The sequence below is a fragment of the Cupressus sempervirens genome, chromosome 6 (genome assembly GCF_028749045.1).
Source record: "Cupressus sempervirens isolate cs-2001-9-10 chromosome 6, ASM2874904v1, whole genome shotgun sequence".
Lineage (NCBI taxonomy): Eukaryota > Viridiplantae > Streptophyta > Pinopsida > Cupressales > Cupressaceae > Cupressus > Cupressus sempervirens.
In genome coordinates this window covers 126,417,687-126,431,558 of record NC_143123.1, presented here as the reverse complement: position 1 = coordinate 126,431,558, position 13,872 = coordinate 126,417,687, and the positions used below count along the sequence as shown (strand labels likewise).

At 33.7% G+C, this 13,872-nt stretch overlaps 1 protein-coding gene across 6 annotated transcripts in view; it reads left to right on the top strand.

Moving 5' to 3' along the window:
- EMB25 (DEAD/DEAH box helicase) overlaps positions 1-13,872 on the top strand; it is a 246,607-nt gene that overhangs the window by 34,837 nt on the left and 197,898 nt on the right. For all 6 annotated transcript variants that reach the window (XR_016352771.1, XM_089787043.1, XM_089787041.1 and 3 more), the window contains one exon: positions 12,961-13,079. Coding sequence is in view for 5 of the 6 variants with exons in the window: in XM_089787043.1 (XP_089643169.1) it covers positions 12,961-13,079 (119 nt within the window). In the remaining variant the exon portion in view is untranslated. The remainder of the gene's footprint in view (positions 1-12,960; positions 13,080-13,872) is intronic.

The following is a 13,872-nucleotide window of genomic DNA, read 5'->3' as shown; positions in this document are numbered from 1 at the left end:
TCAGTAGACCTTCAATCCCTTTATTTGATCAACTAAAGACTGATTGTACATTAGGAGTCATGATTGATTTCCAGAGGTATTGTCTAAAATGAAGAGGGAGAAAATCAAGCTCTTTTTCTAGCTCCAAATCATCAAGGGCAAAAGAAGAAGTTTAAAGGAACGAAACATGACTATAAGAAAAAGAATAATAAGTTCAACAAAACTGATCTCTCCAAAGTTAAATGCTGTAAGTGTGAGAAATTCAGATATATCTTCAGTAAATGTTCTGAAAGGGAAAGAATCTTAGCCTCTTTAGCCGAAAGTAAGAAAGATGAAAATCTATTATTCTATTTTACTTTATCAAGTGAGATAAACTCTAATGAAAGTGTGTGGATAATAGATAGTGGTGCTTTCCGACATATAACAGGATTCAGGGACAAATTTGAAACACTTGAAAATTACAGATCTGAAGGAATTATTATTGGAGACAACTTCACTCATCCAGTTAAAGGTATTGGGACCTGATGTATTCAATTAAGGATTGGAGTTACATTAAGGTTGAAAGATGTTTTATTTGTACCTAGAATAAAAAGAAATCTAATTTCAATCTCTGGATTAATGGATGAAGGATTTCAAGTTACATTCAACAAAGACAGTTTTGTATTGGCCTAAAAACTCAAGTCTAAAAAATGCTATCACCATAGGAACTAGAGATGGGACCTTATATAAACTATGCAACATTCAAAATCAAGCTCTTAATCATGAAATAACAAACTCTAATGAAATTTGACATAGAAGACTTGGGCATATTGGTTTCAGTTCACTACCAAAGATAGAAAAAATCACCTCTGGAATTCCAAACCTAAATCCTAAACATATATGTAAAGGATGTGCTCTAGGAAAGAACATTAAAAAAACCTTTCCCTCCTAGTGAACACAAGTCTAAATCAAGTGAACACAAGTCTAAATCAATCCTAGAACTAATACACTTTGATCTATGTGGGCCCATGCCAACTCTCTCTCTAGGAGTTTGCTCCTATTACATAACCTTCATTGATGATTACTCTAGGAAGACTTGGATCTTCTTTCTAAGAGTTAAAGAATTAAATGAGGTGTTATCAAAATTCAAAGAATTGGTGGAAAATCAAGTGTCAAAGAAAATTTAAACTCTAAGATTTGACAATGGGGGAGAATATACCTCTGAGAATTTCAAAGCCTTTTGTATATTTGTTGGGATTAAGAGGGAGTATACAGTACCTTATAATCCTCAACAGAATGGGGTAGCAGAAAGAAAAAATAGAACTATTGTTGAAGTAGCAAAAGCTATGCTTCGTGATCAAAACCTACACTTTTCATTCTGGGCGGGAACCACTAATACTATTGTATACATACAAAACAAATGTCCACACCCCATTCTAGAAAATGTAACACTTGAAGAAGTCTTTACAGGAAATAAACTTGATTTAAGTCATCTCAGGATCTTTGGTTGTCCTATGTATATACATATACCTAAAGAAAGAAGAACTAAGTTAGAACCATCAGGGAAAGAAAGGAATATTTGTTGGGTATAGTGAAAACTCAAAAGGATACAGAGTCTATGTTCCTCGACAAAGATCAGTATAAGTATGCAGAGATGTCATATTCGAGGAAAACACTGCCATAAAACTATTTATAAGCATAGATGATGAGCCCTCTATAGGCTTAGATGAAAGTCTACAATCTGAAACTCAAAGGGAGAATATATCAGAAGAAATTAGATTAGTACAAGATGCAGAAAATAGAAACATCTCAAATATCAAAAAGAGACCTTTGTGGGCAAGAAAAATGATTGAAGAAAATGATATTGAACCAGATGAAATTACTAAGGAAGTTTAGAAAACCAGAAATAAATCATGTTATACTGCAGTAGTAGCTGAGCTCACTAAATCTGAACCTACATCCGTTGAAGAAGCTCTTGCTTATTAGGCATGGAAAGATGCTATGGTTGAAGAACATCAATGAATACTAAAAAATGATGTCTAGGATATTGTACCTAGACCTAAAGTCAAATCTGTTGTCTCTTCTAAATGGCTTTGTAAAATCAAATATGTAGCAGATGGGAGCATCGAGAAACATAAAGCAAGGTTTGTTGCTCGAGGTTTATCACAGAAGGCAGGTATTGATTAAGAAGAAACTTTTGCCCTGGTTGCTCGTTTCACTTTAGTCAAGGCAATTCTTGCATTAACAACAACGAAAGGATGGAAGGTGCATCAAATGGATGTGAAAATTGCATTCTTAAATGGAGTCATAAATGAAGAAGTTTATATTGAACAACCTGAAGGTTTTGTGATAAAAAATGAAAATCTTTATGTATGTAAACTAAAGAAAGCGTTGTATGGCCTAAAACAAGCTCCTCGAGCTTGGTATGAAATAATTGACAACTATCTCATCAAATTAGGATACTCTAAAAATGAAGCTACTCCTAATATCTATTTTAAAATTTCTAATGGAGATATGATCATATTGGTTATTTATGTTGATGATCTGTCGATAACAGGTGAAGATCATCTTATTGCTAAATGCAAACAAAATCTTGCTGCTGAATTTGACATGAAAGACCTAGGTTTGCTACATTATTTTTTGGGTCTGGACATATGTCAAAAGTAAGATTACATATTCTTAAATCAAGGAAAATATGCTCAGGATATTTTGAATAGATTTAGGATGATGGATAGCAAGCCATTTGCAATTCCAATGGAAACTAATCTACACAAGCTAAAAGAGGAAGCAACACATTCAAAATCTCTTGATCCTACCCTCTACAGAAAAATTATTAGAGCTTTCATGTTTTTGGTAACCACTAGGCCTGATATCTGTTATTCCACAAATGTACTAAGTCACTTTATGTGTGAACCTAAGAAAATACACCTGATGGTTGCTACACATATTTTGAGATATCTATGTGGCACTATTGGTTTTGGACTAAAGTACAAAAATGTTGAAATCAAACTTGATGGCTATACTAATTTTGATTGGGCTAGTTGTTTCATAAATTGTAAGAGTATCACTAGATGTTGCTTTAGTCTTGGATCAGCAATGATATTATGGTTTAGTAGAAAACAACCTATAGTTGCCTTGAGTTCTACTGAAGCAGAATAGATGGCAGCCTCCATGGGAGCACTTGAAGCAATTTGGTTAAGGACACTATTATTTGGAAAGAAGTTAGATTCCAATGTGATCCATTGTGACAATCAGAGTTGCATCAAACTTTCTGCAAATCCAGTATTCTAGAATCGGTCAAAGCACATCAAGACTCCTTACCACTATATCAGAGACATGGTTGACAGGAATGTGATCAAGTTGATCTATGTTAACACAAGTGATCAAAATGCTGACATTTTCACTAAACCCCTTGCAAGAGTGAAAATAGAGTATTTTAGATCTAAACTTGGTATGACAAATATGTAATTACATTTTTTTGTAAATTTATTCATGAATATTATATTTAATTATATTGTTTGCAAACTTGTTAAATGGAAGGTGACGATCTTTCATATGTGTTGAAAGGTCTCTATTGTAGTTGAAAGGTCTCTATTGTAAGGTGATGATCTTATCAATAGATGACCAACCTTTTAATACCAAAAGTATTGAAGGTTACTGGTGTCATTGTTATTAGGCCGGATTTTGCTAGACACATTGATATCCATCATGATTATTAGGCCGGATCTTGCCAGACATCATAAAAATTATTGGTGTCATTGTTATTAGGCTGGATTCTACCAGACACATTGATATCCATCACGGTTATTAGGCTAGATTTTGCCGGACACCATGAAAATCAGCTATTATGGTTCTTTAGACCGGATACCATATTCTATCAGATATAATTGACTCATGCTTAATTGTATTAAGAAGTTTCAATCCCTCATTGCTAAAGAGGGAGTGTTAAGAATGTTAGCATTTAAAGTATTGAAACATATGCTCAGTAGTTAGTAAGCTGCATGCACAAGAAACATTATGGAAAGAAAACTAAGATGACATGATGAGCATCAATCTAGCCATCCGGCACATCCGAGGACAAGGAGAACTTTCTGCCGTGGACTATCTAGATGTCGAGGGAGACTCTCTATAGTTATGGCATCTCCCTTCATATCCATGGCAGGTAAGGTCCAGTGTGAAAATGCACAGTTGATTAGTTTACCCGGTGGAGGCAAGAAGAAGTTAAAGCATTCACGAGGATGGGGGGTAAAAAGAAATCTTCCATGGATTGGGCCATTCCTACATTCCATTCCTACCAAAGAATTGATACGGAGGTTCCTTGCCCGTCCGCATCTACAGTAGCCACTGACTTGCTCCGTAAGTGAGCCTCTACATTAATCTGCCCTGGCATGGCACTAGGCGGGCCCCTACCCCTATTCAGGTAGGTTGGTTCGAGTCCTGCTAGGTTTGGAGGTAGGTAGGCCACAAGACAAGGTCGAAAGGGCAAGGGAGATAATATTGCCGTATCCCCATTGTAAATACATTATCATTACATCTAGATATATATCAGTTACTTGAGAGAACTATCTATTGCTGATTAAACTTATATCAAGATAATGATAGGCATTAAAACAGTTGTCACCGAATGGGTTACATCTCTGTCACACTACTTTGATTATCAGGTGACATCTCGTGATTATTATTATATTTGCATTGTTATCGGGTCTCCCATATCGTGATATATGTTGTTTTGTTTTTCAGCTAACTAATCCTTATGAACTGGCACTAGTCTATATGCATACTGAGGCATGACCACGTAGGGTCATGCCCCTACTTGGTTGTGCTTCAAATATGTATATATATAACTCCTATCTCATATCTGAAAATCATATTAATTACGTGGCATACTGATCTCAGATAAGAATAGGATATTATCACAATAAGAATATAGAAAGTCTAACATTATATAAGGAAGACACCAGTCTGCTATAACATACAATACAAACTAAAACACTTTGATAAGTCTACACCAAATAAGATCAATTAAAATTTACAAGTATAAGTCTTTCCATCAAGAGTAATAGATCATTTGTCTTTAATGTGACATGTTGCATTATTTCCAACTCTAACTATTCCTCCATCATAGCTATTGAATTCAACAAATTTGTTCATATCTCCAATCATATGATGGGAAGAACCACTATCTATAATCCAATCAGACTTTTTCTTCTCAACATGTGATATTAAGGCTTTTTCTTCTCTTAGTTCTTTCTTCCTTAATAGCAACAAATCCTATCTCATCATCTTCATCATCACTATCATCTAGGAAATTTACTGTCTTAAATTCAAGTTCATCATCCTCATTAACAAAGAAGCGATCTTTTAGGTATTTTAGACTTGTAAGGTTTTCTAAGCTTGATATTCTTCTCTCTTAGTACATTTAGATGAATAATGACCAAGTTCTTTACATGTCCGACAAACAAGAATTATGTTACCTTTAGGTTCTCTTTTCATAAACAAGGCAAGTCCATCAATCTTCTTGTCTTCTTCTTGTTTTGTTGCTCCTTTTCTAACATTATCTCCACTTGTACTCGTACCCCTTGTCAATGTAGGTTTGTCTCTTTGCATACAAAAAAAGTCTCAACTCTAGGTAGTTTGTCATTTTGTTTCATCCACAATTCAGATGCCTGCAACTTTTCAAGCAGTGTCTCTTTTGTAAGTTAGGTGTGCAAGGAATAACTTCTTCAATCATTTGTGCCTTCTGATGATAAGCAGGTGTTAAGGTTTTCAAAATCTTTCACACAATCTCATCTTTTGTCTTAGTTCCACCACAACTTCTAATTCCTGCAACAATCTCAAATATCCTACTAAAGTACCCTCTTATAGTTTTATCTTCCTTCAATTTAGCACCTTGAAACATACATTTCAACTTTGATATCTAGACTTCTTTGCATAGTCATCATCTTAAAATATCTTCTTTAATGTAATCCAAATTTCATGTGCAAGCTTTAAAGTTTTTACCTTTGCATATTTAGATTTTGGAAGAGCTGACAAAAATGCTTCTTTAGGAAGCATATTTTGCATGAATAGATCTTTAGCATCTTGTTCACAGGAGTCAAGTTTGTGTTTATCTATCACATCCTTCCTTTTCAATGTAACCAATCGAAATTCCAGACCCATGCACAACAAGTGAGTCTTCATCTTTTCCTTCCAATTGTCATAATTTATCCCATCAAGCTTTGAATTTTCTTTCTTGAAATAAGAAGCCATGGATCTCCTCAAGTTGTTACGGCCAATGGCAAATAAGCCGCCGGCCGCCGAGGTTTCTGCTCCCCACCCCAAGCTGCGCTTTGTCCGGTCCATGGATGAGACAAGAAAGATCCATTTGGCCGGTTAATGCTAATACAAGAATGGATGAATGCGCCCCACCTTGCTGGCACATAGCACCCTGTTGGCACATAGTTGTTAGAACAATGAATGAAAGCCAATCACTATACACTTATCCTTCAAAGACTTGATGCTCTGATACCAATTGTTAGAAAGTAAAGTCCACCAAGATAAAGGGGGCATGGTGTGGGTGAATTAGTTATGCGCTCAAAACAACTTTTAAATACTTTATCAAATTTGAAACATGTAAACAATAGTTGCAAGAACCATAGAAAGATAGCCATGCATAATAACACCATATATGTGAATTAGGGAAACCCTTGATCAAAGGGAAAACCTCGGCATGAATGATATCCACCAAATGATGTACTAATATAAAAGTTCCTTGTGAAAGGATGGACTCTGTTAGGAGCCAATGAAACACAATCAGTACATATGAGTCCCTGTTAGGAGACTTTGAATACCTATCAGGAGATTCCAACACTGTTAGGAGCTATGCCAACCCTATTAGGAGTTGAAAGAAGGACAACTGACCCACTATTCAAATAGCCTTAGACTATCTTCACTAAACAATCTTCAAGATAACATATCCAAGTACTTGAACTGACCAAATAGTTCCTTTGAAGCTCATAGTACATCCTCAACATCAATCTCTGTTATGATCATACATAATTCACATCCAAAGCTTGCATAGCCAATGTAATGATCTCACTGATTATTTCAACCAAGATAACAACCTTTCCTTTATACCATGTCCTAAAACAAGTATTGAGTTGGCCTTGAGGCTTTTTCAATTCACAATGAATAGTATAGGACCACATTAAGATATTACGTTACACGTTACATTACAAATAATACTTCCCATAATGATTTTATCAATAGTCGGCTTCCTGGGAACAACATGCTGAACAATCTTCACAAATCCTCATAGAATGAATATCTGATTTTGCCACGTTAACCATAGCATCCTGAACATGTCTTCAACCATAATCCAAGCTCGTTGAACAATCCTCAGCCTCACTAAAAAGATACAATGCAATTACCAAAAATTGTCAACCAAAAACTCTCTTTGAGAATATTCTCCACAAAACCTTTTGTAACTCATGCAAATCTGAATCTCTTTCCGCGAACATAGACATAGCATTAGGAAAAATTCTTCAATATACCTTCAAGTGCGCATAACATAACTATTTGACCACAAACCTCGCCAAACGAATCTTCCTTTGTAACTCTGGCTGAACTATCCAAAAAACTGATTTGTTGACATCAATGACAAAACATTGTCGTGAATGCAACACATAAGTACTCAATCATTGTTGGAATACTTTACAATAACTTGGGGGGGGGGGGTGAATCAGTTATCCAAGGTCTAGATGTATTAATAAAACTTCTCACAGCTTAGTGAACCCATAAAATATTCATACTCATGCACGCATCCATTTATGCAATCACTAAAAACTTGTAGGTTACTGTCAAATCAACTTGCAGAAGTGTAAAGCATGAAACATAACAGATTCATCAACACACTTGACACAATGATTTACAGGGAAACCCAATTTGGGAAAAACCACCAGTAACATGCTACTCCTTTTCACTCTTCTGAAGTGATACCCTGTGAAAGGCCAACCTTGTTAAAGGTTGTAATATACACTGTTAATTGTAATCCTGTTAAAAGATTTTAATCACCCTGTTACAAGTAAGGCTTGTTAGAGGACTTTAGGCCATTCACTTGGAATGCCACATTGTTAAAGGATTTACAAATGACTGTTAGGTCAATGTTAATCCAAAGGACTTACCTTAAACTAATACAATTGTTAGAGAGTAACAGTAGAGCTTTGATCTGATACAACTTACAACTTCTGTTGCAGATTACAGATCTCTATTTAGTCCTCAATTCTGCTTGGCCTTCATACTTTGCAGCTCTGATAGCTTGTTCACCCTTCAAGCATTCATCTTCTTTAAGCTTTCTTGCTTAACATGCCATTGTAGACTCTTCTCTTAGATCACTTGATGAAGCAAAACCCTTGACTCCTCTCCCTTAGGTTCTCGAACATAACAACTTTGCTTCATAACCAGACATTCCTATAATTAGGAAATTAAGATATTTTCCCGCTCATTTTCCATCTTCCAAATTTAGGGTTCAAATGGATTAGGTAGGATAAATGGATATTATCTCAATGAATATAATTATATTATATTATCTCAATAAATGTTATAATATACAATTATAAAATAATTGTATTATCACAATAATAATAAAATAATTATATTATTAATATAATTATAATATCACTATCATTAGTATTATCACAACCTTTATGTTATCTATGTTGGTCTAAAGGAATCCGACCATAGCTACTATAACATTAACATTCCCTCTTAACTAGGGAGGAATCCTTCTCGATATCTGAGCTATGCAATAATATCTACCATGGCTACTCGTAGATAGTGGGTCCATCTTGGCTACTTACATGAATAGAAATGCAAATGAAACAAGTGCTTATCACGAAATCACTCAATGTGATGTTGTCGTCTCATTATGATATTCACCATGGCTACTCCTAGAGGGTGAGCCAATACAAGTGTTGTGTTATTGAGTCTCTCACATGACATTGACCATAACTACTCTTAAAAGGTGGAAAGAGAAAGTGCACATCACGTCTGTGTGATGTAGCTATCTCATTATGACATTCACCATAGCTACTCCTAGAGGGTGAATTAAACACAAGTGCAAAGTCATGGATTTTCTCATGACACCCACCATGACTCCTCCTAGAGGGTGGATCCCCACCATGACTACTCCCAGAGTGTGGTACAAGGGCTTGCACCTCAAAGTTCTCTCTCACATAGAAGAATACATTACAAGCGCTGACACCTCAAATTTCTCTATCTCAGAGAAAAGGGCTACAAGAGTTTCACCTTAAGTTTCTCCGCTTCAGAGAAAAATGCATTACAAGGGCTAGCACCTCAAATTTCTCCTTCTCAAAGAAAAATATACTATAACACATCTCATGGAATTACTGAAATTGAGATTCCCTTTCAGCAAGGGCTTCGTTCTCCACAATTCCAAGCTTGTCCCGAAAATGCACAAACTTTACTGTGACAAGGGGCTTGGTGAGAATATCGGTCATCTTGTCATTAGTGCTAATATACCTCAATTGAATACCATATCTTTAATATAGTTATTTTTGATCTCCACATGCTTTGACTTGTCTGAAATACAAAGTTAGAGTTTGTATCACTCTTTGGGAATCCCAAACACATCAAGTATCCATAAATCCAAAAATATCACGGCCTAGGTATTAGCATATAGGCCTTGTACTTGAATCATAGTCCTCTAATTGTTATTGTTCTTTATTGCTAGAGAAACCATCTCAACATGATCTACTCCCTCTGTATCAATATGGCCAAGATCCTTGGAAGTCAACTGAAGTAGATCCTTTAGCTGCTTCCTTTAAAGCTTAAGTTCTTGCATCAGTCTCCTAACATCCTCGTCTAAAGTTTCCTATAATGGTTTGTCAAACTCTAGCTGAGAACTTCAGATGTACAGCTTGAATCCTACTCCAGTCTATTAGCTTGAATAGCCAACTTCCGATGCCATTGTTGGATGTGCAATGCGAGTGCTTGGATTGGACAGTTGGGAATCTCTGATTATATAGAGGTTTTGATGTGGTGTTTGGAGTTATTGCACATAGTCATTGGGAATTAAGGCTGCGATCATCCCGTGGAGAGCAGCGTTTCAATTTGGACATTTGTAATCGGTTTTGTGGTTTGGCGTCAGGGTAAAAGCACAAACCTATGTCACCTTTTATAAAAAAATGGGATATTAGATGCGACAGTTCAACATTGATGACAAAAAAATGGTATTTGTGTTTAGAATTTGAAGATGATATAAACTGATGAAATGTGTAGAATTGGATGAGTTTTATTCCTATAATTTTTATAATTTTTTTGAGTAAGAATATATTCATTTTCTTTCATTTTGAAGTCCCTTTTCTAACAGAAAAAAATATAGAGTGTAGTTCCCATCAAATAAGTATATGCAAATCATCTTTTATTGTTTTGATTTGAAAATATCTTATAGATGATATGTATAGCTAGGGAACAAAAAAAGAAATAATTATTTTTGATGTATATTTTCTTTGTTATAAGTACTCAAGCTCGACCTTATCAGAATTCAATAGTTTTTTCCTCCTATCAAAACTTCCCTATCATATCTACACCTTCTTGAAAAAAAATTACATATTCATGAAGAGGACTATCTCCTCTAGAGATAAACATAATTTTTAAATTTTTTGATATCATTTACTAGTATATTTCCTTTTTTGAGAGAGCATATTTAGAAATGTTGAAATACCGACTTATAATATTTTGAAATTATAACATATTATAACTAATCAAAACACTCAAAAATTTAGATAATGATGATATTGAATGTGAGATCTATAAAAGGGTATTTTTAGTTTTTGAAAAAAATTGAGTTTTGATAGAGAAATGAGTTTTGACCAAAATAGGTTTTGGTATCCTAAACGGTGACATAGATCTGTGCTTTTACCCGTCACACTTTTAGGGGCTGCAATCTGTACTTGGTTGGAAGTGTTTGAGCATATAGGGCCTACATTGGTTGTTGAAAACAAATCTGTCATTATAATATCCCATTCTATAAATAAAATAATAATAATTAATTCTTTAAATATATAATAATACTCATTATAATTAATGAATATATAATTAAGATTGATATTAAATATGATATCATATAATATCAATAAACAAACAACTAGTACAAATTATCTATAATATATCATATGACTGATCAAATGATATTACTAATTGATTTAATCAACATATATATATATTTATAACATTTATAAACTTATAATTAAATAAATAATCAACATAATATTAAATAATTAAGTAATTAGAAATAAACTAGAAACTATTTAATCCACGGGTCAAAGACCGTGATGATTAGCAAAGTGTACGGGAGAAATCATATATTTAAAGGCAAAAAAAACTAAAAAAACATTACCACCACCGATGGAACAAAGAAGAAAAAAGTAAATAATGGAAAGTAAATTTTGTTGAATATACCCCATTCCGTATGCATGACATGGTTTATTATTGCCATGAAAAGATTAAAATAAAGTCAATGTAAAAAGCAATGAGAAGTATTAAAAAGGATTGAGATGAAGTATTAAAATAGTTAAAGGAGCATTAAATTGAAGCCTTCCAAAAAGGTATGAAGTCTGAAACAAATAAAATAATGAGCAGCAAATTTAAATGGGTAAAGGAAGATATAAGGAAACTAAAGAAACAAGTATAAGATAATCAGGGGAAACTTCCCAACTTATATATTCGAAAATATTATATATAAGGGCTCTTCAAATTAATTATATTTAACATTAGTAACATCATATAATTGTTATGAAATATTTTTTTAATATTAAATAAAATAGAATGAAATTTAAATATAATGACAAATATTGAATAGAATTAATAATTGACAAGAATGCCATTTCAAATATTAGAAATAGAACAATTACATTATTTAGAGGATGAGGACAATAATATTTATTATTTATTCTTAATATTATTATCAAGTATTTAAGAAGAGAAGTCTAATATGAAATCAAGGAGAGACTCAAGTAAATTCCAACTAATGGTTGTATCCCAATAGAGGGTGGGGGTCAGCGTTACATAAATTATTGTGAAATGGACTTGGACCTGTAAACTTTGAGGGAAAACCTATTGAGTATTGGTGTCTAAGCAACTTGGTTACATCTTAAGTCTCATTCTTGAAGATAAAAGTTATTGTGATATTGCTATCTGGATTTAATTGTGTGATTTTTGCGTCAAACTCATTGACCCATATTTCATGAGTAGTGATTCAACATGAATCCATCTCTCATGAGAATAAATGGAACATTTTAGCACTCATTGGATCTAGGTGATGCTCACAGGGGTGAAGCACCGGGACTTCCTAGGAGGTCACCCATCCCAGTACTACTCCAGCCTTAGCAATATCACAATTTGACTTGCTGTGGAAATTATCTCCTACTTATTGATAAAAGTTATCTCCAATAATATGATTATTTGGCTTATTGACTATATAAGTATCAGTCATGACTATCCCGATAAGGGGACATTACACTCATTCAATCATCATCAATAGGGTTCCAATGTTGATGATTACCATTAATAGGTTCTTATACTATGAAATAAAGGTATGAGCATTGTATACGTTATGCATATGAGTGCATTATTAAAAATAAATAGTTTGGAATTGCATTTACTTAATACATTTGTAATCACTATCTATATTATGAAAAAAGAAAATAAAAAGCACAAATTTGAAAAAATACAAAAAATCATGAACTTTCAAAATACAAAAGGATTTGTTCAACCTAGATTGAGGGTGAGTCTGCAAGGCTCATTATACAAATAGTTTCTCTCAATACGTTCTCATGCTTAATCATTGTGAATGAACTTTCAAAATACAAAAGGATTTGTTCAGCATAGATTGACGGTGAACCTGCAAGGCTCATTATACAAATAGTGTCTCTAAATACGTTCTCATGCTTAAAAACCATTGTAAATATATTTGATTATTCCCCTAATCTTTTATTTTTGCAGGTGCACGGTCCGACAGATTTGGTAATGTCAAAAAGGAGGCCAGTGCCATTGACATGGCATTTTTCCAGAAAGAAATCTTTTTCACCTCTACTAAATCAAAAAGCTACAAACATGAATAGGTGGATCTTTCTTTTTCTCCATTTTTCATTTCTTATGGTTTGACAAATTTGAAACACCAAAAAGGAAGCTAGTTATTCTTATATTGATTTTTTCTTCCTTTAATTTGTTTGTTTCACACAAAGTTACAATTATTGATAATAGCTCCATTTTTCTTTTAGCTATTCATATCCTTTTTTAAAATAGTTAGTATTTCCTACATGGCAATTTCTAGTGTTAGAAGTTACAATATTCAAAAAACTAATTATTTTATTTGTTGGTGCTTGTGTTAGCGCACACGCACACACATACATATGGAAATTGTTAATATATTTATTAAAGGTTTTTAACTATATACTTCCATTTATGTAATATTGAATTATGGAATTCCCCCCCGCCCCCCCAAAAGCATACACTACAACTAATGCTTCTATGGGCATTAAACATACATATAGAAATTGTTAATATATTTATTAATGGTTTTCAACTATATGCTTCCATTTATGTAATATTGAATTATGGAACTCCCCCCAAAAAGCATACACTACAACTAATGCTTCTATGGGGATTGTTACACTACAACTAATGCTTCTATGGGGATTGTTTTTCTTGCAATATAATGATTTATTATATTTAGATCTAAGTACTTTTTCAAGTTTTGGTGCATTAGTTGTAAAAACTATCAAACTTAAAATCAAAGCTACCAAAGCAATAGTGCATGGCTCAATTAATTTCACTTGGCACATGACAGCTTCATTTGGGACAATATGAGCCTTTATATCAAGTTGAGAGGATTCAACAATATTGGTAGGGAAA